Source organism: Zonotrichia leucophrys, chromosome 7 (genome assembly GCF_028769735.1).
Source record: "Zonotrichia leucophrys gambelii isolate GWCS_2022_RI chromosome 7, RI_Zleu_2.0, whole genome shotgun sequence".
NCBI lineage: Eukaryota > Metazoa > Chordata > Aves > Passeriformes > Passerellidae > Zonotrichia > Zonotrichia leucophrys.
Window position 1 is genome coordinate 6,619,882 of NC_088177.1, and position 23,894 is coordinate 6,643,775.

The 23,894-nt window shown below is 41.0% G+C and overlaps 1 protein-coding gene across 11 annotated transcripts in view; it reads right to left on the reverse strand.

The window, feature by feature from the left end:
* Positions 1 to 23,894, reverse strand: part of R3HDM1 (R3H domain containing 1) — a 51,757-nt gene that overhangs the window by 4,319 nt on the left and 23,544 nt on the right. For 7 of the 11 annotated variants that reach the window (XM_064718608.1, XM_064718604.1, XM_064718609.1 and 4 more), the window contains 11 exons: positions 21,037 to 21,291; positions 18,419 to 18,573; positions 16,943 to 17,044; positions 13,559 to 13,816; positions 13,120 to 13,240; positions 8,322 to 8,476; positions 7,623 to 7,771; positions 5,492 to 5,595; positions 4,725 to 4,892; positions 1,613 to 1,779; positions 662 to 812 (listed from right to left, as the gene is read on the reverse strand). In XM_064718608.1, the coding sequence (XP_064574678.1) occupies positions 662 to 812; positions 1,613 to 1,779; positions 4,725 to 4,892; positions 5,492 to 5,595; positions 7,623 to 7,771; positions 8,322 to 8,476; positions 13,120 to 13,240; positions 13,559 to 13,816; positions 16,943 to 17,044; positions 18,419 to 18,573; positions 21,037 to 21,291 (1,785 nt within the window). The remainder of the gene's footprint in view (positions 1 to 661; positions 813 to 1,612; positions 1,780 to 4,724; positions 4,893 to 5,491; positions 5,596 to 7,622; positions 7,772 to 8,321; positions 8,477 to 13,119; positions 13,241 to 13,558; positions 13,817 to 16,942; positions 17,045 to 18,418; positions 18,574 to 21,036; positions 21,292 to 23,894) is intronic. The other 4 variants (XM_064718611.1, XM_064718607.1, XM_064718610.1 and 1 more) reach the window with 4 other exon arrangements.

Consider the following 23,894-nt stretch of genomic DNA (forward strand, 5'->3'; position numbering starts at 1 on the left):
TGCTTTAAAGTAAATCTTTCTGTAAAACAGACCTGTTAATTTTGAGTTTGGGAATTTTAGCAGGATACTTTTGCTCACTGACAAAAAGGATTTATATCATTGTATTATCAACTATCCCAACTCAGTGAAAACTCCCTATTTTCTGTTGACATGGCAGCAGAAGATTGAAATTCCTCTTCAAGGAATGTTTTGTGTCCTTGGGTGGGTCCTATCTGAGATACTGAGGTACAGTCCTGGCTAAAGGCTCCATCCCATAATGCTTGTTGTTCTACAGAGGAATGAAAAATACATGCTTAGGCTGTGGTGCAATTCAGTGCATTATCAACTCAAGATTTATGGTTAAGACTTGAAGCCAAATTCTAGCAAACATTTTATTAATATTTTCAATGCTGAAATGTCACAATATGAGAAAGCCAGTGTGCTAAACACATTAATGAGGAGATGAAAAGCCTTTGAAGATATGAGGGACAGTACCAGTGCAGAGAGATCAGATGAAATTTTAAATGATGTTTGAGTGAATAATTTTGGTGATTCTGCTTCAACAGCAATACTACTAAAGTGAGTCACAACTCATCAGAAAATCCTCATATAACTTGTGTTTTAAAACAAATAGAAATTTTCAAATAGGAATCACACACATTTTAGTTAACTAAAAACATACCTTGTCCAGGGACAAAAGGTCTAGAAAACTGGGACACGATAGACAGAGGTGCCAGTGTGGGACGGATGTTCTTCATGTTTGACAGCTGGGCTGGTGCTGGTGATTGGGCTGGTGAGGTGCCAGGGCTGCCCAGTTGAGGACTGTGCTGCAGCTGCAATAAACAACACCTCAGTGGTTCATAAGTACTACTGGAACAAGCTGAACAGCACCCACAGCCTTCAAAATTTACAAAATGTTAAAATAGCTCTAGTAACCAGAGCAAGATTTTTATTCCCTGTGAAAAACGCCAATCACTTGTTTTTAAAATTTTGAAAGTTTATAGTAATAAAATGGTTATAAAAATAGTAATACAATTAGAGTAATAATAATTTGGACAATTTGAATTAGGACAATATGAGACAATAGAGACAAAGAGTTATGGATGTCCGGGTACCTTTTCTGGGCAGCACAAGCCTGAAAAAGGACACACGTTAACAGAGGATTAACCCTTAAAAACAACAGCCTGTGGCATATTCATGCACTTCATACATGATGCATAAATTCCATTTAAATCCAGAATTCTGTCTGGTCATCCTCAGCTTCGTCCTCTGAATCCTGACAGAGCCCTTTGAGGTGGGAAGAAGTTAATTTCTTCTGATAAGAGGGCAAGAAATTCTTTTTCTCTGAAAGACTTAGGTGTCCTGTGGCTGCTATTTCACTGCCAATCCTTTCTTTAAAATAGAAACTATGCTATGTAGGATATTTTTTGGGTTATGAAAAAATGCTAAAAACTATATTTAACACACTACTTAAAAGAATTAATACAGCATTACTTTCTAACACAACACATACAATATTCATTTTATTATTTGCAAAAAGCCAATGATAAAATAGGCATTTTTCACATTCCCCAGAAAGTACTTTTGAAAAAGCCAGAAGTGTTGCCCATTTCAATGAGGCCTCAGCCCGTACCTGCGCAGCCCCGTCTAAAGTGCTGCCGTCCGTGCCCTTGTGCCCGCGGGGGGGCTCGCAGTAGAACTTGCCCGCTCTCCTCTGCGGCGGGGACGGGTTCCGGGGGGCGGCGCTGCCGGGCACGCTGAGCTGCATCATCAGCACCCCCCCGGCGGGCGGCGCCGCGCCTGCAACACAGCGAGGGACGGAGGGAGCGAGGGAGGGAAACGCGGCACCGTCAGCGCTGCCCGCTCCGGAAAGGGGCAGCGACACCCGGAACGTGGCTGCCTAAAGGAGCTGCTCGTTGGAGAAACTGCAGCAGTATCGTCTGTACGATAATTACATTGCCACTTTCACCTACGCCTGCAAGAGCTGAGAGAGGGCTTCCCAGAAATGAGATAGTGGAGCCACTGAAACGCATTGCTGAGAATATTTTTGAAAAAAAAATCACTCTGTTTATTAGTAGCTGACAGTATTCAACATTGACTGCAGTTTCTGTCAGAGCACTGTGTTGCAGAATGTGATATTAAGTGAAAATAGTTTTACATGATGTCCTGGGACACAGAGCCTGGAGAGGCACAGTCAGCCCAGGAGAGTCAGCAATGCAGACTCAAAATGTTTTCTCTGATACAATGGCATCTATCAGAAAGACCTGGGATCAACCTTTAGTCCAGGCAGGCTTCCCCTCACTTACAAGTTCTCCCTGGAATGCTTTTCTGGGCAGATACTGCAAACTGATCCCCACACCCTGCCCCACCTGGGTCCTGGGGCAGCCACAGAAACTCCCCCTCAACATCCAGCACTGTTGCAGTTTCACACCAGGAGCTGTGAGGAGAGGCTCTCCAAGAGACAAACCACCTCCCCCCTCTGCCCCAAGTTATTTATATAAATGCCCTTTCTATTTGTAAATGGTTGTTTGCAATTTTCTTCTCTGCTTTACAACATTTCTCAGAAACCAAGATTAAAACACACTTTAAACATCATTTAATCATCCAGAAAGGAGGATTCTGCAGTCTTCTAAATTTACTGCCACGTCATAGCATCAAGGTACAGATGATAAAATGCATTCATTTGGTGCTTTTTGTAATGGGCTATTGTTTTCACTACCCCTGGGCTCCACAAAAAGAAAGAGACTTCTTCAAAAATCAAACCAAACTAGGTAGAATAAAGAATGCATAACACTAAAACTACACTAGCTTTTGTAAATTGTATTTAGAAATATTTATTACATGGCTAACTGAATTAACAATGTTTTCACATCTATATTTTCTTTTTAATAGCAAGAAGTTTTACCCAGGTGTTACAGATTGCAATTGAAGCATCAGGTATCTGGCCAGCTTTAGCAGAGGATACAAATTAAGGAGTCCCTGCAAGAGCCACATTGTGAATATTTCTGTTTTGTTGCACAACAGAATAAACTCTGTTTATGACTGCTACATAATCAGAATAATATACAACACAACACTTTTCCACTGGTAAAGCCATAAACTTACCTAGTCCCTATATATTACCTGAGATATGCCAAACACCTATACACACATTACCTCTAGCACACAAAAGTGGGTTTCATTTTAATATTGTATGTATATATTTATATATTTTATAGATTATAATCATTTACAGCTTACTGGTTTATATACAGTATTTCACTCTGCAACACTAGCATACTCTTTCTGACTTATCTCTGTTCTGTGAGAATGAACACCCAACAAAAACATGTTTGTCTTCCAGAAACATCTACACCACCATCTCTAAAAGTGTCAATCTAAAATTCAATTTAAACTGCAAAAGAAAACTTGATGCATTCAGAAAATCATGTTTTTTCTTTTGGTTCCAATTCCCCAGCATTTCAGGCAGTGAAAGTAAATGGAATTCTTTTCCTAAGCAAGCATCCTGACACAATGAAGTGTGGTACAGTCAGTCTGCAGACACTTTATGACCTGTCAGATCCCATGAGAAGGGAAATGCAGAAATCCTTCAGAGCCTCCCCAGCTTTACAGCCTGGTCCCCTGTAACACAACTGTGCTGCTGTCTGTGCACCTGCTCACTGGCCCCACCTCAGGGGCCTTCACTCAGCACCTCAATGTCCTCACTTGCTGAAAAGCACAAGTTTTGATTTATTCCCCAGAATTTGCTCTCCCATAGAGGGCTTCCTCCTTCCTGAATCTTCCAGAACTCCCAGTTTCCAGATCTGAACCAGGCCATCCAAACTGCACAGAACCAGCACTCCAGGACAGGAGGGCAGAAAAACAAACCAGTGCAAGGCTCCCTTTAGACATTCTGAAATGACAACCTTCCAGAATTAAAGCCAAACAAACTTGAAGCAAAATGGAAACCAAACCAAACCTGCCCATGAACTGCTGATCCAGCTCTCTTGCCACTTAACTGCATGTTATCTATTTACTAATAAACAGGTTCAAAAAACACTTTAAAGATAAATGTTTGTAAAAACACCACACCTGTAGCAGAATGTAGGTCATTGATCTAGGGTTGTTTAATCTAGTGCTTGCTTGCAAAATACTGAGATAGCAGAATTTGAGATTATCCCTTTTTTACCAAGCAAGCCTCTAATGTATCAGATTCCCTAACAGTAAATAAAGACTGTGCCACTGTGGTCACAGGATTGTTCTGTAATCTCTCTCTCAATTAGTTTGGTGGCTGACCCTAGTGCTCTTGTTTTCCTGACCAGTCCATCATCAATTTTATGGCTGGACCTTCAGAGTTTTAAGTGTCTGGACATTAACATTTATAAAGGTTTCATGGACTGATAAGATCAATGTCAGCACTGCTTTCAAACACATTGAGGCTTCTGTTTACACACCTTCTAAAAATGACCCAATATTTTGTACATCAAAACCTTCTGAACCTGACTTCAATGTTTCTGCTGAGTAACATTTACCTGCTGAGTGAGGGTGGCTCCAGGCTGCCCCCATGAGCCACTGTTTCACTTAAAATCCCATTCATCATTTTAAAAGGTACAATAATAGCAATACAGATGAAGAATTAAAAAAAAAAATAATCAGAGATGGCACTCAAGTTGCAGTTGTTCTAGCAGTTAGCCATGAAACCAATCTGCAAATTTACAGCATGTTCTAGACAGAATGGCTTAGATGAAAATCCCAAGAAAAGATACCTTTTTTTGGCTGCATGATGGAAAGACCAGTGGGTGAACTTTTACATGATGAGGGTGGAGACACTATGCTGTAGTGCACAATGGAAGCAGCCTGCTGTGGCTTTGACTTGGATGAAGGTGGCAATAATGTAGGAGGTGAAGGCTTCTGACTCGAATGGTTGCTATAAACTATGAAAGTAAAAGCAGTGAATAAGGCTGCCATAAAAACAACACACCCCACACAAATTTGAAGTTCTTTCAGCTTTCCAGCAGGTCAAAAAGCTGCCCCACAATGCTCAGTTTTCAATCGCCCCTCAAGAAAATCACTGCTCCTACTCTGTTAACTGAAATCTAGAATGGTTCTTGAGTAGAAGAGCCAAGTGTGCTGCTTCCAAAATGTACCTCACTCCTTCTGTCAAACAGAGACCCAAATCCCAAGGTTTTCAGACCCATCTGGCTATTGAGAAAAGGATGGAAGGGACTCTGCTGCCAGTGTGTGGTTCCCATGTCTGTCTGAACTCACCCATAGACGTGCAAGGTATTGTGATGTATGGTATTGGATTTTAAGAAAGTAACTTGAGGTATTTCAAAGATTAAAAAAATTGAGATTTCAAATTAATCTGCTTCAGTGTTAAAAATGGAAAATAAATTCAAAAATGGAACAAAAGAAGAAATAGAATACAGCAGTTAATTCTAAATCAAACCCTCAATAGCAAATATCCAATCACCCAGTATAATAATAGCCAGACATTTTTTAAGCTTATCAATAAAAGCTTTGTTCTCCCAACCTGCACACTGCTGTCCTTGAAGCTGCTGTGAGTTGCATGGTGATGATGTTCTAGGAAACTGTATCTGCTCTGATCCAGGAGGCTGCAAATATCCTACAGATGAACTGTAATAACAAAAAAAGAACATGACTAACAGGCATTTATGCTGCACTTATTTAATCATGACTCCTGCATTTGCTGTGTACATGTACTGCAAATCACTGAGCTTTTGTTCATTTTAAATCAGTAATATTCCCACCTACCCTCAATTCATTCATTCTTCACAAGACTGAAGCTTCCCACCTCTTCCTCAGCAAAAACACGTGCCCTGCCTACACTGAGAAACTGCATTAATTCACCTATTTTGATATTCTATTTTTGTGTCCACAGCTCTATATCAGCATAAAGACAGGCAGCATAATAACAACAAAAAGACAATTTGTTGTCTTGCTCCCTGCAGCAGAATCAGGTCTCAGTTACGAGATCCCCACAGCCCCTGCCATGAGGATTTGGGATGCAGTCCCTCAGCTGGGGGCTGGCCCTGGGCAGCTGGGGCAGCACAGCAAAGAGAGAGGGGATGGAACAGGACTCCAGGGGATAAACAACCATTCAGCTGCTTGCAAAATGTAGGAAAAGGATAACTTGCAAAGTTTATTTATGCCAGGTAGCTTTTCAGGGTAATCAGGGGAAAACCAGGTAACAGACACAGTTAGATTCTATTTACCACTGATGCTCAGCCAGAACATCAGGGTGGTGGACCATAGTCAGAACAGTGCCTATAGAATCCTGTACTAACAGATAGCCATTCTGAGAATAAAACAATTCCTTTAAATTGTGGGAAAAAAAGTAGGTTTAATCCTCTTGGACCTACTATTTTTACCCATGTTATCGAAAGTTTGTTCCATCCTTTGTCCCATAGGTCACTTATATAATTTTAATTTAAAGATTCCCTTCCATTAAAGCAGACAAAACCAAGTGAAAACACAGATGCTTTCACACAGCTTCTGCTCTGCCTACTGATTCTAGTTTTCAGCAGTGACCTGAAGGCTTGACACAGCTCCTGCAGAACAGCACTCTGCTTCCCTTGTCCAAGTGCTGCAGCAAACTATTCTGATGAAAGCAAATGCTGTCTTTGGTTGCTAGTTTGCTCTGAATTCCTAATAAATGAGAGGGACATTCTAAATTACACAAAAGATCAAGCAACCAAACTTGATTCAAGAAAAGTCTGCAATTATGCCTACCTGTGACTTCACTGAATCTCAAATATAAAACAGAAAAGGATTAAAAACCCTTCAGATACAAAGAACAGGAATCCAGATTTAAGCAGACGAAACCATGCGGCGATGGCACAAATACAACCGAGCTCTGCACTCTCAAAAGGATGAACAAGCTTCAAACTGTTGCTGCTTGTTTAAAAGCTCCCAGGTATTTTTAAATGCTGCACATTTGTAAGTTCAAAAAAACTCGAGAAAGAAAAATGTGTAAGAAGCTGAATCCTAATGAATTCTGCTAGGTACTTCCTATCTGTTCTCAAATAGACACAGATGTATACTCAGGGAGGGCTGCACATGCAGACCAATTTGCTGCTACCAAGGCAGGTAAAAAACAAAGAAAAGAAAAGAAAAAAGGTTATTTATCAAATAAAAGCCAAGTTTCCACACTTGTTTCACACCCAGCTTGGTGCCAGCAGGCCTCATCTGCAATACAAAGTAAGCTAAACCTTTTCCATGCAAAGTTCCAAAAAAGAAGTCAGTCTTTTTCTGGGATTCAAATTATTTTTCCTCTGCACATTATTCATGTAGTATCTTTGTCAAAACCAGTGAATATGGATAGTCATCTTAAATATTACTGCAGAAAGACTGAACTGCTGAGCACACTGGTGTCTCATGGGTAAGAAATGGAATGCAGGAAATTTAAGAGGTGGAACTGCAGTAAAGTATTGCTGAGAGTGCTACGGAGACAAAGTTTTCCAGTCCAACAAGTATGTCACAGTTAAAGCACTACTGCTTGTTTCACTTAATTGCAAGAGCAAAGAATAAATAGAATGTAAGTCTGCTTTTAAAACAATGGTTTTAATATCTGCAGTACTAAAACCAGATCCTGTCAGTTCTTACAAAGCCACTGAAGCCAGCTGCTGAGAAGTTAAGCTTACCTTAGATTGTTCTGTTGGCCTGATGGAATGACACTGTAGTAGACTGGCATTCCTGTGGTGGGCAGCCCTTGGCTGGACTGGCTGGGAATTATCACAGGCTGCTGATATGTCTGCTGGGGCACTGCTTGGGAACCTTGAGGCACCGAAACCTGCAAAGGGCCACACAGTGAGGCTTTCTCCTGTGACAATGCTTCTGCCTCATGACCATCAAGCTGATATATGAATTTAAAAATAACCCCAGAAACTGAAAGATCTCCTGGAATTCTCTAAAACCAGAATAAGAGTGGTAACATAGCTAAAATAACAACACCATATTAAAAAAACAAAACAACTTTAAATCTTTTTCCTCCCAAATGGAAATGTTGCCTCCAAAGGACTCCATGAATTAACAAGCTGTTTTCTCTTCAATAGAAACTGGAGTGGTGGGAAGGAAACTTTCCAAGCTTTTCTTCCCCACCCTCTGAACTGCAACTGACACAGCACTTGGCTTTCAACAGCACTAGAACTTGGGCACTTGTGACAAGTTCTTGTTTCTTCTCACTTCATTATGGGTTTGTATCTTTAGCTTTTGTCCCCACAGTCACCTTTGGCACCTGCTTGCAGCTTTCTGCCATTTCTACCATAAAGCAAAGGACTTAAAGAAAACCCCAACACTCAAACCCACAGAAGTCATTGGAAAGTTATGAATACATTACCCACCTGATAAGATGGCACTGAGGGATATGGAACAATCACACCTTGAATTTGATTCCCAATGTTGTTGTGTTGGCCACTGACTAGATTTTGATTCTGAGACTGCTGAACTCCAACTAAACCCTGGTAGTTTTGCTGCTGGTTGGGCAAAATCTGGTAACCTGAAATTATACATTTAAATCTTACTTTGAAATAATGAACACATTTTAAGCATAGTTGCCTATTCAAAAATACACGTGTAGCATTTTCCAATGGCTTGTTTAATCTGGCAGCTTCACAACAGTTGAACTTATCATGCATATAAAAAGAAGCCAACATTAAAATTAACAGATGTACTCATTTGGATTCAGCATGAAATATTATCCATACTGTTTGCAGTGCAGCTCCCACATGCGTGCACTATCATTGACACTTGGCTTACATGCATTAACACCTTGACTGGACAGGTGAAAGCTGGAAGCACTTGAACAAAGCATGCTAGACAGGATCAAACCCAATTCATTGTCTGGTATTGTCAACAAGGCCATTCCAGGTACTTCAGTTTGAAAATTTTACATATGCAAAATTCAGCTTGGACCTCAGGTGCCCCAGGGGTCAGAGCATCTTGACTGCAATTCAAAACTAAATCAGACTTCAGAAAAATTTGCATAAGGCCTGTGTGCAAATCCTTTCCAAAGGGGCAATTTCTTCTGAAATCTGTAATGCTAAAACCAACTGGGGACTGAGAAAAATCTTCCAAGTTCAAGCCAAGTTCAAGTGGTACATAGTGGAAGATGTTTTACATTCAAAGTTCTTAGGGACACAAAGAAAGATTTTCATATTTACCCCTCTATAGTGTCTCTAAAACAATTTATTATTGTTTAAACTGGTATCCTCTCCTATCTTTCAAAAATTGCCCAAAAAAACCCATCCCACCTCACCCCAAAACACAAACCAAAACACCCCAAGCATGAATGCCAAACAGGAAATTTGTGCATTTCTAAAGTCCAACCTAACCTCCCCTTTCCTCTTTTTTTAAAAAGCATTTCGCAGGTAACTGCTACCATGATCCAAACACATGCAGAACACAAGTTCTTTTTCTCTCATGTTCCATCATCCAGGTGTGCACTACTTACCACATCAGCAAAACCCCAACACAGTCAGTGTTTCTGAGACAAAGCCAGTTATCCCTCCAGAATAACAAAACTGGGCTTGTCAAGATGCACTGACGGCAAGAAGAGTCTGGGTTTGAGTTGGACACATTCACAGCCCACTGACCTTGACATTCCCCATGCTCCCTACCTTGGCAAGGAACTATAATAGAGCAAATTTAGCTGCAAAAACTCCCATGGGTTTTCTTTAAACTGTGCTAAAAAAAGGCTCAGTCTATTCTGAAAGTAATCCAGTTAACATAAAACACCTTTTTGTGAGCAGCACCCTCGGATGTTCATTGATTTTGTCCATACAGTACAATGAACATTGTGCACTAACAGCCTCAGCAGGCTCTCCATAGAAATTGCAACAATGAACACCAAACAAAGACTGTTAATATTATCAAATATTGCTTCAGAAAATTAAAGGGAAGAAGATTCAGTTTGTTAAAACCAAGACAGCTATTCATTAGAAACACACAACACTATAAATATTTTCAGAGGACTAGACAAAACTTCAGAACAATACATGCTTGAAGTAGGATTAGTACTTAGAATTCTTAATAACTTAAGTTTGAACTGTGCACAAAATGCCCTTTATATCTGTAATATACAAAATGCTTTAACATACTTTGTTATAAAGTGGTCTATGGCCCCTAAAAAGCAGCAGAATGGGAAGTTGTGCTGTGACAGTGCACCTGCAGTCTGAGCCCCTCATGTCCCAGAAATTGCAATGGACTGTGAGTAGCTCTGCAGCCTTTTCTGGCACTTGCAGAGACAGAGCCAATCAATTCTGCAAGCAGAGGGAACTGGAACAATACAAATTGGCTGCCACGAAGGTTCCCCAGAGCGTTCCAAAGAATGCTCTATTTTTAGCTGCAGTTTCACCTCTGCATAGAGTGGGCTGACAGAAATGCAGCACTCAGCACAGACCCCACACCTGCACAGTACATTGCCCCATTACACAGAAATACTCTGAAACTGGAGGTAAAAATAGGAGCAGGTTTCTTAATATTTACATAATTCAAAAGAAATCACAGTTAAGATAAGAAAAGTTAACTCACAGAATATGGAAATACATTTTTTGAATAATGCATTAGGAGTGAGAAACAGTGTGCATTGAAGAACAGAAAAGCAAGTACAAGCACTCAGTTAATGAGCTGGGAGTTGATGAGCTTGGGTTTGACTGTTACAGCTGCAGCTACTGTTACAAGTGGAGCAGTTTTATCCCTGGCTTGTGAAGCAGAAGCCAGTTGAACTGCAGCTGATGTTCCTACAGGAACTGTAGTTCAGGCTGGATTTTTAAACAACCTGCAGTTAGGTCTCATGGTAACTGGGCTCACATTAACATGGCAATTGGAAATGCTTTTTTCTCAAGGAGAGTTTTCTTCTCCCAACATCTTTTAGGCAACGAAAGCATTTTTATTAAAAGTAAATCCCCCAAAATATTTCACCTGAAACCCCTTTAAAAAGGAAGCCAGGAAGCAGCTGAAAAAGAGACCGGTTCACTGTGAGAAATGTAAACCTCTCAGACAGTGTTACGGCCCCGAATCCAACAGCTCATCAATAAAGTCAGGCCACTCCTCAACATTAGACCAGAAGTGGCTGCAGTTGCCTTGCTCTCAGAAGCTGCCATCTTTTATCTGAATTTGTGTTTGCAAAGTTATTTCATAGTTAGTAACCACTTCCTGAGATGAACAACCCCCATGGCTTTTGTGTAATGCAAGATCTGTAACTCTCATTTTTGCCCAGCCACTTTGCTGTATGAGCCAAGTAACGTGCTGCCTTTGGCTCAAAACCACACACTGCCAATAAGCACCAACCACTTCAGGTGTAGCTTTGTGTCAAATTAATACAAATATCAATGGTTTAAAATAAATTACAAGGGAGAGAATTTTCAAATACACCATCTTATGAGGTATTTCCAGAACACATAACCAGACATGGAACCATCAGTTTCCAAAATGCTGATTCAAATTTGCCTATAAAGCATTAAATGAGAACCAGCAATAGCTGGAGAGCAGTTTGGAGATTTTCAGTTAAACACTAATTATGCAGTTTCTGGTAAGATCCTTCTTTCTCCCATTAGTGCTGGTAAACACCAAATAACCCAATACTGAACAGAATTATTGGCTGGACCATCCCCATAGTACCTAAACAGGATCCCCTGATGTCAGAGTGCAGGTACAGGGCACATGATCAAAGCAGTAGAGCAGCTGTCTGCACAGCTTGCTTATTTTATTTCTTCCAGGACAGAGAAGTTTATCTGCTGACACTTTTCACCCACAGCCTGTGTAATTCAGTTAAAATATAAAGAGCTAAAAATATACAAGAAAGGAACTTACCCAATAGCAACCAGTTCATCCCTTTGCACCTTGTCACCCCATGCTTTCCAACTCAGACTGGTTTGTTTGGGTACAAATGTACACTGAGCTCTCTGATTTGGGGAGTTTGTGTGCTGCTCACACATGGTGTCCCCACAGTGGGAAGTAATCCCCCTTGAGCCTCAGACTTTTTGCTTTTAAGTAATTAAAAATCTGAAGAAGGAAAGCAGGTTGTGTAATACAGTTGGGTAACACATCTCTGACACCATGGATAACACAAGTTGCAAAACCAAGCAATTTGTTTTCCTTTGAAAAAAATCTTTGTGAACTGAACCCTGAATAACTCCATCAAGTGTTGCTACTGTTGGAGCACTTCCTAGAAGAAGTGCAGAAGAGGAGCTATCCCTCTTACATGCTGCTTCACAGGACACAAATAAATCCAGTTAATATTTGTAAAAGCTGCTCTTCCATCCTGTCTCTGTAGAGCAACACATAGAGGGGCAGGGGAAGGAATTAAAAAGACCCTCCTGAAGGAAACTCAGAATGATGTTATGGATTAAACTGAGAGCTGGTATAAAAGTCTGGTCTTTAAGGATCTCTGCCTCCAAACATCACTAGTTACTTCTGAAGTTTTGACAACAAGTCAAGATATTACTGAGAAGTAAATTTGTTTCAGGAATACAAATCTTTTGAGGAAATCATAACAGTATTTAGAAGTACAGATTGCGAGAATAATGGTAGCCTACAGTTAAAATCTGTAAGGAAAAGAAAAAGACAAGAAGAAAGGAAGGAGATGGAAATGAAACTTGCTAATGGTCATAGAAGGGTAAGCAGTTGAAAAGTCTTTACTAAAATAGGTAACCACATTATATATTCCATCCAATACCTGATACCTTTAATCACAGGACAAAGGGTAAAACAGTATCACCAATATCTTCTGCACAGCACTCTTTTCATGCCACAACATCTAAGATTAGGATCTTTAGCTTAGAACTTTCAGTTAAGGGACATCTCTTTAATGTCACATCATTTAAAGGTACTAATTTATCTTACTTCGCAAGTTAATCAAGTTATTAGTTATTAAGTCACAATTTTTTGAAATTATTAAGTTTTACATTTAAAAAACCCTATAATTAAAGTTACAGCATGAGCCACTCAAAGGAATGACTTGAATCCCAAGTTTCATGCACAAGTGCTTGAAATTTCTCCACCTTAGGTTAGCTACACTTTGTATTTTACATTTGATCCTGTACTTTATTTGAAATTTTACAGCAAAGTAAGTTTAAAATGAAAAAGCGGGAGAGAAACCACCCCAATGCTCTAATGAAATGCTGAAAGAGTTGAACAAACCTGTCTGCTGGCCAGGCTGGGGCAGGGCCTGGCTCTGCTGGGTGCTGTAATGGACAGACACAGGGCGGTACTGCTGGCTGGAGTGCGGGTACTGGCTGGGGGTACAGTAACAGGGTGGCATCTGCAAAGAACAGTCAGAGGGTCACTGCCTGCAGGCAGCTTTAGAGAAGCAGACATCTAATTGCAAAATCCATAAAACAAAGATGCAAAGTTTATTAACAGGTGCAACAGATGTTAAATAATTCAGCGATTCAAAAATCCCTTATACTACATAAATTCCCTCTTTAGCAGCCAATTTCTCTACTTTCCTTGTCGACAGTTTACTTGAGGAAAGTAAACTGAAGTCATTCATTACCAAACACGTTCCCAGAAAGGAGCCCAAGCCCAGCACAAGAGCAGAGCTGCAGTTCCCCCCAGCCCTCGGGAGGCGCTACCGTACCTGTGGCACGGGCTGCTGCACGTATCCCTGCTGCGGGAGCACGGGCTGGCCCACGGCGTGCGCGGGGCCCGAGTAGGGCGGGGCGGGCGCGGCGGGCGCTGCGGGCGGCGCTGCGGGCGCGGCCAGGATGAAGCCCGGCTGCTGCGGGGGCTGCAGCACCACGCCGGGCTGGAACAGCGCCGGGCCCGGCTCCGCGCCCTCGGCCGGCGCCTGCCGCGCCAGGCTCAGGTGGCTGAACTGCGATCCCAGGTTGTCTTGCTGCAGCCGGGGGGAAAACAGGAAAAACTACATTTGCAAATGCACGTTCGAGGGAAAAGAAATAAAATAGCCAAGGACTTCAGTAAGTTTCGGACAGCACGTCTCACATTGCTGGGCAGTAGCAACAGCAGCCAAAGAACAACAGCAAAGGTGGAACAGTAGCAAATTATTCTCAGGGCTGACAGCAGGAGAGAACATCCATGTTCGGACTTCACTCTTTTCACTGCAAATATTCTGCCTTTTGGATTACATCTGCCTTTATCTACTTATTGTGAGAATTCATTTGTCAAAAAGAAAGTTCAGAATTTGTGTCACTAACATTTTCTGACTGGACTCCAAAGCTTGAGTGAAAACATCTAACCCCAGTTAAAATAGCAGGATGCATTCGGATTGCTGAAGTAAAATTTTGTGTTTAAGAGCTGAACATAATGAGGTTCTAATCCTGAGTTAAAAGGTACATTCCTCTAACTTAGTTATTATCCTACATGCAGAGATCAATGATCTTTTCATCTGAAATCCAGTAACAACAGAGAGAAATGGGTTCCAGTGGCTATCCTCTATCTGGGTTTTATTAACATCTGGAAGGATGCCACTGATTGCGCTCTGCACCGCAGGGGTCCTGTGGAATCTGAAACTTCTGTTACTGTAACCCCAAGCTCCTTTTCTTAGCGATCAATTCAACAGCAAATTAGCAACGTCCTGAAAATTAGAAGTGATCACTAACTAGTATTGCTTGTTTTTTGCTAAACAGGAAGATTTGGTTCATACTTTGAAAGTGAACTCTCCAAACATGCAGGTACATTAAAACTATTTCAAGACCATCTGGTCTTAGATCATCCCAAGAAGATAGGAATTAATCAAGAGAAAGTAAGTGCGAGCTCCATCTTTTACTGATTAGCTACATTCACATTTTATGATGTTATGGTTTTTTTAGTTTCCAGGCTAAAGATATTATTAATTACTGTCGGAAACATGAATTTGCACCTAAAACTTAATTTAGTATACCTTTCTTATGTACTTAGTACATCTTAAAAAGCCTTATTTTCATTAGGTAGTAATCTGACGTTGGTATTTCATTCCTTAATGGTGCCTATTAAATGCAACTATAATGCTTTTCTACATTGGATTTTATATTCTGCTTTTCCAAATCCTGAGTTTGAAGAGGCGATATGAGTTTATCTTAGCTCTAAATATGACTGAAGGATAAACCCAAGCCACACCACACTGATTTCTGTTACACTACCAGTGTAAGTAAAGTCTGACGTGGTCACTTTGTCCTGCAGTGACAGGTATGGTACAAGCAGGATTCAGCCCTGGAACATGGCATTCCCAATAAATGGAGAGAGCACTCTCCTGGTGCCAACTACAGAGGAGTTACACTTGGAATACAATCCAAGACCATCAATCTTTTTCATTATGTTACATAAGTTACCATCAGCAGGAATAAATTTTTGAAACTGCCAGGGCACTTAGTATTGGAACCCATTTCCTGAATGGGAAATGCTTTGAAATTACTACAAACAGGAAGGAGTTTCCTTCTCTGCTTTACCACCCATTCAAACTCTCAACTTCAGAAGCAACATCCCTTTTGAATTCAGCTTAAACTGTATTTATTATAAGACATTTCTGATTAATGTTGAAAATTAGCTGCTGTACAACACTGTGATGAGTTAACCTTGGCTGGCTCCTAAGCGTCCCCCACGTCACTCCACCCTTCCTCTCATCCTTAGCAATAAGGGGGGAGAAAATATGATGAAAGGCTTATGGGTCAAGAAAAGGACAGGAAAATCATTCATCAGTGACCACCACAGGAAGATTAATTTATTTATGCCAATTAATAGAGAGCAGGATAGTGAGAAGTAAAAACAAAACTAAAACTAGCTTCCCTCAACCCCACTGCTTCTTCCCAGACTCAACTTCACTCCCAAATCTCCTACCTCCTCCTCCAAGTATCACAAGGGATGGAGAATGGGGCTTGTGATTGGTTCCCACTCATGTATCTACTGCTTCTTCCTCCTCACTCTTCTGCTCCAGCATGGGGTCCCACCCACAGGATACCATCCTTCACAATCCTCTTCAATGTGGGTTCTTCCCAAAGGCTGAAGTCCTTCAGGAGTGGAGTGCCCTAGTGTGGGTCCTACCAGAAAACCTGATCCTGAAGGCTCCAGCTTCCTTCAGAGCGTCCATGGGATGCTCCAAGGGCTGCAGGGTGGAGATCTACTCCACCATGGTCCTCCATGGGCTTCAAGGGGAGGATCTGCTTCACAAGTCTCCTCCCACACTGCAGGCTCTGCTCCAGCACCTGGAGCACCTCCTTGCTTTCCTCCCTCTGGCCTGTGTATCTGTGGAGCTGTTTGTCCCTCCTGTCCCTCACACCCTTTTCCAAGCACACTCAGAGGTGCCACCAGTGTGAATGACTGACTCAGCCTGGGCCGTGCAGGGTCAGCCCTGGAGCTGTCTAATGTGGGTTCCTGCAGCTCCCTGCTCCAAAGGCTTGCCACATAAACCCAACACAAACATGCACTCAGCAGAGTATCAGAGAGACTTTGACCTGTTCAGATCTAATCTAGTTCAGATTCTCCCTTGGATAACAACTCTCCTTTACTAAGTTTCAGTTTCACTTCCTGTGACTTTTTTTTTCCTGGTTTTTGATAGACTAAGATATTTCATTTCCAGCTTGTACTTATTAAACAATAGATACTAGAGAAGTGGGACTGTTGAAAATTCTACCAGAGAAGCTACAAAAAGGTAACCAGAAAAAATCAGAGCGGCTGATCCCTCGGAATGTATTAAGGTTTAGCAGAAGAGTGAGCAGACAAGGAAACAATAGGAAGCAATGGAAAGAGGTTAATCCAGAGACATAAAAAGGTACTGACTGGCTAATGAAACAGCACTGAAAAGCTTTCTTTACAAAGGGAAAGGGAAAGAATGTATCTCAAAATATAGAGATATATCTAAATAGCATAAATTGCAGGTATTCCTGCTGAATGTGAAACGTTCCCACCTCGGGCACTCAGGTGCTGTGGCACTGAGAGCCAGTCACTACCCTGTACCACACAGCACTGCAGCAGCCAAGGCAAGGGCAGCAGGCAGCAGAGCAAGGAGCAGAGGAAGAAGGTGTAATACCACAGAGTATTGCTGTGCAGAGGAGGCTGGCAGGAGCGGGGGTGGGTACGACACTGCAGAGTACTGGACAGGCTGGGAGGAAGGCTGCAGAGCCCGCAGAGGCTGCAGAAATAACAGGGTTATGAACAAGGTTAACAACAGAGTGAGAGAAGTGCAAACAAGTCTTTTGTAACAGAGAAAAGCAACTGTGCTCCAGAAGAGCAACTCGCTCCACTCTCAGAAACAGAATGGATACCTCTTTTTTCTTAAGCCTAAGACTGCATAGAATGAAAACAGAAATAACTCTGAATATCTTAGTCTCCCATAAGACATCCATTGCTTTATTTGTTATACACTATATTAGCTATCTCAGCAAATTGCTCCTATTTAACATTTACTGTTTCCTTCAGAGAGACTAAAAACTCCACACGCATTTTAAACACAAGCTCTTTCAAAGCACTTAAAGGCAGAATGAATTTACTACTAACCATGGATTCAAACCTACTACTTTCATTTATTCAACAGCACTAAAATATTTTCTCTAGATAGTTATCATTGCTCATAATATTTCAGGCAGGTTTAATTCCAGCATCCATTGAGAAGATAATCAGAGAATTCGTAAAGAATTTGTGAAGAAAATAGCCAATATTACATACACACTTCTGTGAACTAGAAAGAGTACAAATGAGACCTTTTTCAAAACAGACCAGCTCTACTGTGGCATACCCAGCTACCTGGACAGGTTTAAACAGGGAAAACAAACAAACAAAGGTAAAAGGCTTAGATGAAGTTCTATAAATAACTTTTCAATAAAATTTAAGAACCATCTGAAAATACCACAGGAGACTACAGCCAGTACCTTGGTGCCTGAAACAGCTGCTGTGGAGAGGGAGAACTCTCCCTTCTCCTGCCCAAACATTTTGCTTTTCTTCTCCTTCTAGGGCTGGGGCAGTCTTTAATCTGGCCTATTTTACTAAACTCGTGTACAAGACAAGGATAAAATACATTTTGTACTCGTGTGTGTGGTTTTGTGAGCAGAATATGCTGAAATGTTACTCAGGAGAAGTTCATGCTGTACCAGTCCTGAGCTACTCCTACTGTGCCATGACTCCTGCTTGTGCTGTACAGCCCAGGAATTTATCTGGCTGAGAAACAACCCTGAGACAAGAAGCCCAAGGTTCCAGTTGGATTAACTCTTCCCAGCTGCCAACTATATTGCTTTTAATGCCTGGGTAGCTCCACAGTGCAATTAGGGATGAAGGCAGAACCTCTTGTTCTTGGTTACAGAATATTTTCACACTAAAATTCCTCAGTATTTTGAAGAAGAGGCTGCCACCATGCTCAGGCATGATCAGAGCTGACATTTCTGAGGACTGGGAGGGAAAAGGCCCAGTTCCCCTTGTGTGTGTGACCGTTCTCAGAACAAACAGCCCCCACCCTGTTCCCAGAGCTGAGGGGGAGCCCCGGGGTCCCTGAGCACGTGTTTGACAAGTGCACCTGTGAGAGGACGGCGTTGGCTCCGGGCTGGTGCTGGCTGGGGCTGGGCAGGGCTGCCTGAGGAGCAGCTCCAGGCACTTGGCTCCTGCCAGGCTGCTGAGGCAGGGGAGGGTTGTACACCACCGGCGTGCCATCGGGATTGAGGAACGGCTGACCTGCCCGGGAAACACAGCAAACACAGCAGCTGCACCCCTCAGCTGGGACAGCACACACAAACTGCTTACAGCAGGCAAAAGCAATGCAATAACAACATTGAAAAATGAGGGAAGTCATACTGGTTCATGCCAAATGCCCACAACCATAACAGCAATGACTACATGCAGCTAAAACCCAAAACATTGAAGCTAAACAAAGATACCCCAGTCTTTACGTAGTGAACACACATAAAAATTTCTTATATGCTACTCATCTTGAAACTTGATTTTTAACCAAGTAGATTGAATATGACAGGAGCAAAAAAGGAAAACTCTACTAAAATACTGTTTTAAGGATATCTTAAAAATTTACCTCCTTTAATAAATTTGAAAACCAGTCAGAACACAGGAGAGCTTAAAGGCAAATATTTTTTGAAAACTATATAAAGCAATAGCTGCCCCGGTATTTCCATGACTGCTAATGAGATTACTGATAAAGGATTCTCCTCTCCTATTCTTAGATTAATTGGCTTTTAGCTTTCAAAATAAATAACACAGAATTATTCTCCTATTTAATAATTTGCAACCTCAATATTACAGCAATAGGCCAATGAAAAATAATTGAAAAATAAACTGCATAAATTAGAAAAAAGCCCAGTGACTTCTTTCTGTGCCTGGGCTGGAAAAAACCAAACCAAATCTAAGGAACAACGGCCTGGCTGGCAAGGACCTGTGCCTACCTGCTTAGTGACACGTGTCCTGCATTGCCTTGTTCTGATGCTTAAAGGGCACAACACTGATGGAAATTTTTCTCTCCTCTGATTTAATGTTCTTATTCTTTCTAGAGTCTGAAGTCTTTGCACCCTGTCAAAGCAGACTAATGCTCCTCCAGACTTCTTGGTGCCATCATATTAAATGCAACTGCCCAACATAAAGAGCGGAACAGTAACTGAAGAAAGGACTGAGGAATTCATGGCAGAGGGAGCATGAACAGACTTGCTGAAATAAGCTCCAGCAGCTGGACTGCAGCTCATCAGGTGATACTAAACTGAGCTCAGGAGATTTCACATCAATAAGGACTCCAATTTTCTTATTTCCTTCTACTGCTTCCTGCTAATCACCAGAGCTTCACTTATTTCTTGTAGTGGCTGGCTAGGAGCTGTCTTTTCCTAATTACCAAGGCACAGATTCCTCTGTCAGAAACCCTGAGGAACCAATCTCTGCTTTGGCTGCCATTGGAACAGTAAAGCCAGAGAAACAATTACAGAATATGATGGTTCAAGTACACTGGAAATCAAAGTTTATCTGCCCCTAAATGTTCCTTGTTCTCCAAATGTTCTTTGCCTTCTGCTAGAAGCTCATTAGACACTAACATAATTATTAAAGACTACTGATGAACTTAGCTCTAAGATGACAAATACATTCTCCTCCAAATCCAATGGCTATCTATGAAAATTAAGTCCTACAGCAACTCATTTGTAACCAAATTTTTAGCAATTGATTCATATTAAGGAAAAAGATGAATTTATCTATTTCAACGTTATACCTTCTAGTGAAAGAAATTATTTGCTACATTTAACAACCCCAATGAGAAACATTTTGCTTCAAACATCATGTGCAATTATATTCAAGCATAATCAAGTCCATCTACAGAATGATGGTAAGTATATCCCGAAGTATTTTATTTTCTACAATGAAAACAAATAATTGTACCAAAATGACAAGATAAAATTTCCTAAAATTATGATCTTTTACATTAAAGGTAAATTAAAATTTTCAGTATTTCCTAATTTTTAAATTTTTAAAAGTTTGCCCTGAGAGTGCTAACTCATTATTTAATCTAGACAAGTTATTACAAACCTCCTTGCATCTACATTATGAAGTAAGAATTTCCTACTACTTCCTAAAAAAGCAGTATTGGCCAATTACACCAATACTGATTTAATCCTGTTTTAAAGTGACAAGGACAAGTTTAGAAATAGTATTTCATCCAGTGCTACTTTCTTTCATTTGTATTAACTCAGTCTTGAGCATAGAGAGGTGAGTACATTGCATCAAAAAAAAAAAGAAGGATGATAAATTCTTTCAAGTCAATATAAATCCTTTCTCAGGCTGTCTCCTCTCACTGAAACTGTGTTATAGAAACACTGGAAAGGAGGTTTTCCGCTCCTGAAAAAAGCTGAAACAATTAAGTTATTCTGTGTTCTGGATAGTAAATCATACAATTTTCGTATTTTGTGCAAGTCACTCACATATGCAAGTTAAAACTCTTCTAGAGAAAGTCATGTGAGCTTACTCATTCCTTTGATCCTCCAGTCATGCTTCCTTGTTAAATAAAGTGCATTGAATGAACACAACCACATTAAAAAAAATAAAGAGAAAAATAAAGGACAAAGGACAATACTGACATGAAGCCTTATGCAAGCACTCGTGCATTTTTCCAGTTCCCCAGTGTAACAGAGACAGCCCCAAGCATGTACCAACCTGTCTGAGGGTTGACCAGCACACTGCCAGGCGGGATGCCCGCTGCTTCCAAGGGAAGCAGAAAGAAGCTACTGCCAGCAGCAGGTGCCACTTGGCTCATGGCACCATCAAAGGACAGAGAGTTACTAGAGCTGCCAGCTGGATACACGGCAGGCGTGCCAGGGGAGGGCTGGCTTAGAGCTGCCACTGGAAGAGGCTGCTGGCTGTGAGAGAGAGAACCCGTGGAGGACCCTACACTACTAGAAGACTCTGAACCTAGGAGAGGAGTAATGAGAAATTGGTTTTACCTAGAGACAGTAACATCAAGCTCACTTTAAATATACACTTGTAAGTGCTCACCCTGAAAGCTCAGCATTAAGCACATTATTCACAGCAGCCTGGTCAATGGACTCCCCCTCCATCTCCCCTGGAATACCATTACAAGGTCCCTTCTGTGAACCAAGGGTCAATTCAGCACTGCTTTGCACTGCAAAGTAAGGCTTTCATATCTAGCTTGGTTTTCTGGCCAGAAAATGCATATTTATACCTCCAGAATTGATGGAAGTGGTTGGTCATTAGTGCAAGATGGTGGAGGGGATGCACTGAGGCAGTGAATCCCAGCCCCAGCTGCTGCAGCTGTGCAGGGAATGCAGCTGCAGGGCCCTGCTGACCCTGTGGATCTGCTGGCTAAAGCCTCGTGCCCTGCACACAAGCAAGGACCAGTATTTCCACTGCTGGGGGTCAGATCTTCTCTGACTCACCTGCTGGACAATTTGCACTATACTAAAACCCTCAGCACTGTTCCCTCCTCTGACAATTTGCAGGCTGAAATCAAGAATATAGCTAGAAAAAATGAAATGAGGCTAAGATGGTAGCTTTAGCCTGGCTTTATGCAACAATTCAAATTTCAAAGGATAATAAAACAGCCAATTGAAATATCAGTACTCATTTTACAGATATGAATTACTATAAACATTGCAAGGCAGTGGAGAACCAGACCCTGAGCTTCCTGAAAGCCAAGGCATGCAGCTAAAGGAAATATTCCAAAAGTCCAGTATGGAGAGGTCTGTGGAACTGCTGTTCCCAGATCACCTGACACCTGGAGCTTTAGGTACACCATTTAGCAAAGACTTTGTAAGAAGTGTGTGATACTTGCAGTACTTGGAAACAGAATACAGTTGTTTAAATTTACAAACTCCCCATTAGCAGCCTCTATATAATCTAGAAGCAAAAGAAAAACTCAAAAAGCTCTCAGATGGAATTTATGTACTGCTTGAAGTTACTCAGCAATCCCTTATAAAAGTTGCTAATTGTAACCCTTCAACTTGTGTTTACAAAGAGAGCATAGCTTGAAGCATTGGCCTTTTTTATTGCTGAATTAAGTGAAATCAAAGCTATTAATTATAAACTGGGTGAGACAGCACATCCCAGCTCTGTAAAACCATCATTGCCTGAGCAGAGTTACTTGGATTCATTTCCAAGTGTGTTCACTTCTAGATTATGCAGAGAAGTGAGGCTGAAGCCACTGTAACCAGAGCCAATTCCATCCCTGAACAACGTGAACAAGCCCAAGCTCAGCATGTGCCCATCACCACAACCTGGAGCTGCAGGAAGCAACAAGCATCAAGGTGGGCATTCCCAGCCTGGAATGCCCAAATTCTCAGAATGCCAAAATAAAGACTCCAGCAAAAATTTTAAGAATCCATTTATGTTGTTGAAATTTAGCCAACAAAGATTTCTAAGAATGTCTTTTATTGTCAGGCTGCAGTTTCTTTTCAAGCTGTGCCAAATAACATCACTACACTGCTAAATGGAATAACTCCATATGATGGCACAATTTTACAGCAGAAATACCTTGAACTGGTTTGGGTCTTTTTTTATACAAGTATACAATGGACAAACAGAATTTGTTACTGTTTTACTGCATTGATATATAGCAGTGTGGGCATATGCCTAAAAGGTAGTAGTGGTTTAAAGAAAAGCAAAAAATTTAAATAGATCCTCTTTAAAAACCAGTTTTATAAATAAGATCAAAGCCAATACTAATAAGGTAAGCAATCATATTCTGCTTTTTTATAGTTCTGTTCCAAATTCTGAAGCAGCCACCAATAACACACCCATGTATTACAAGCCTGAAAATTCCCCAGAGATTAGCAACTGCAACAAATTATGTTGGCATTTGAAATACAAATATTTACTAAATTTCATTTTTGACCCACAGAAGATTCATTCCCATATTTTCTGAGATTTTGTTTTCACATTAATTACATATTAACCCCCTCTGAAACCCTGACTCTTGTAAGTATTTTTGAATTTGAAGATTAAACAGTAAACTTCATTCCACTGACCTCATTTCTCAGCAATCTAAAAATTAAGTAAGCATTTGAGCCATATTCATTTTGATTTAACAAAAGAAAGAGAACACAATAAAAATAACTACCAATTCATAGGCTTTAATGCTGTTTTATCTGACTAGAAGGATAGCAGTGCAGAATTTCCCAAGATGTTGCAATGCAGTTTTGTGTAGCCATGATATTTTCTGAAAAATCCTTTCCTTAGGATTTTTCCTCCTGAGAAGCTGAGAGGCCTCAGGAACAAAATGTAAACAATGATTATCTGCTGCTGTGGAATGCAACAGGTGGGTCTGTGATTGGCCCTTGTGGTTGTTTCTAATTAATGGCCAATCACAGTCAGCTGGCTCAGGCAGAGAGTCTGAGACATGAGTCTTTGTTATTCATTCCTTCTTTTTCTATTCTTAGGATTTCAACAGAAGACTGGCTTTCTTCTATTCTTTTAGTATAGTTTTAATATAATATATATCATAAAATAATAAATCAGCCTTCTGAAACAGGGAGTCAGATCCTCATCTCTTCCTTCAT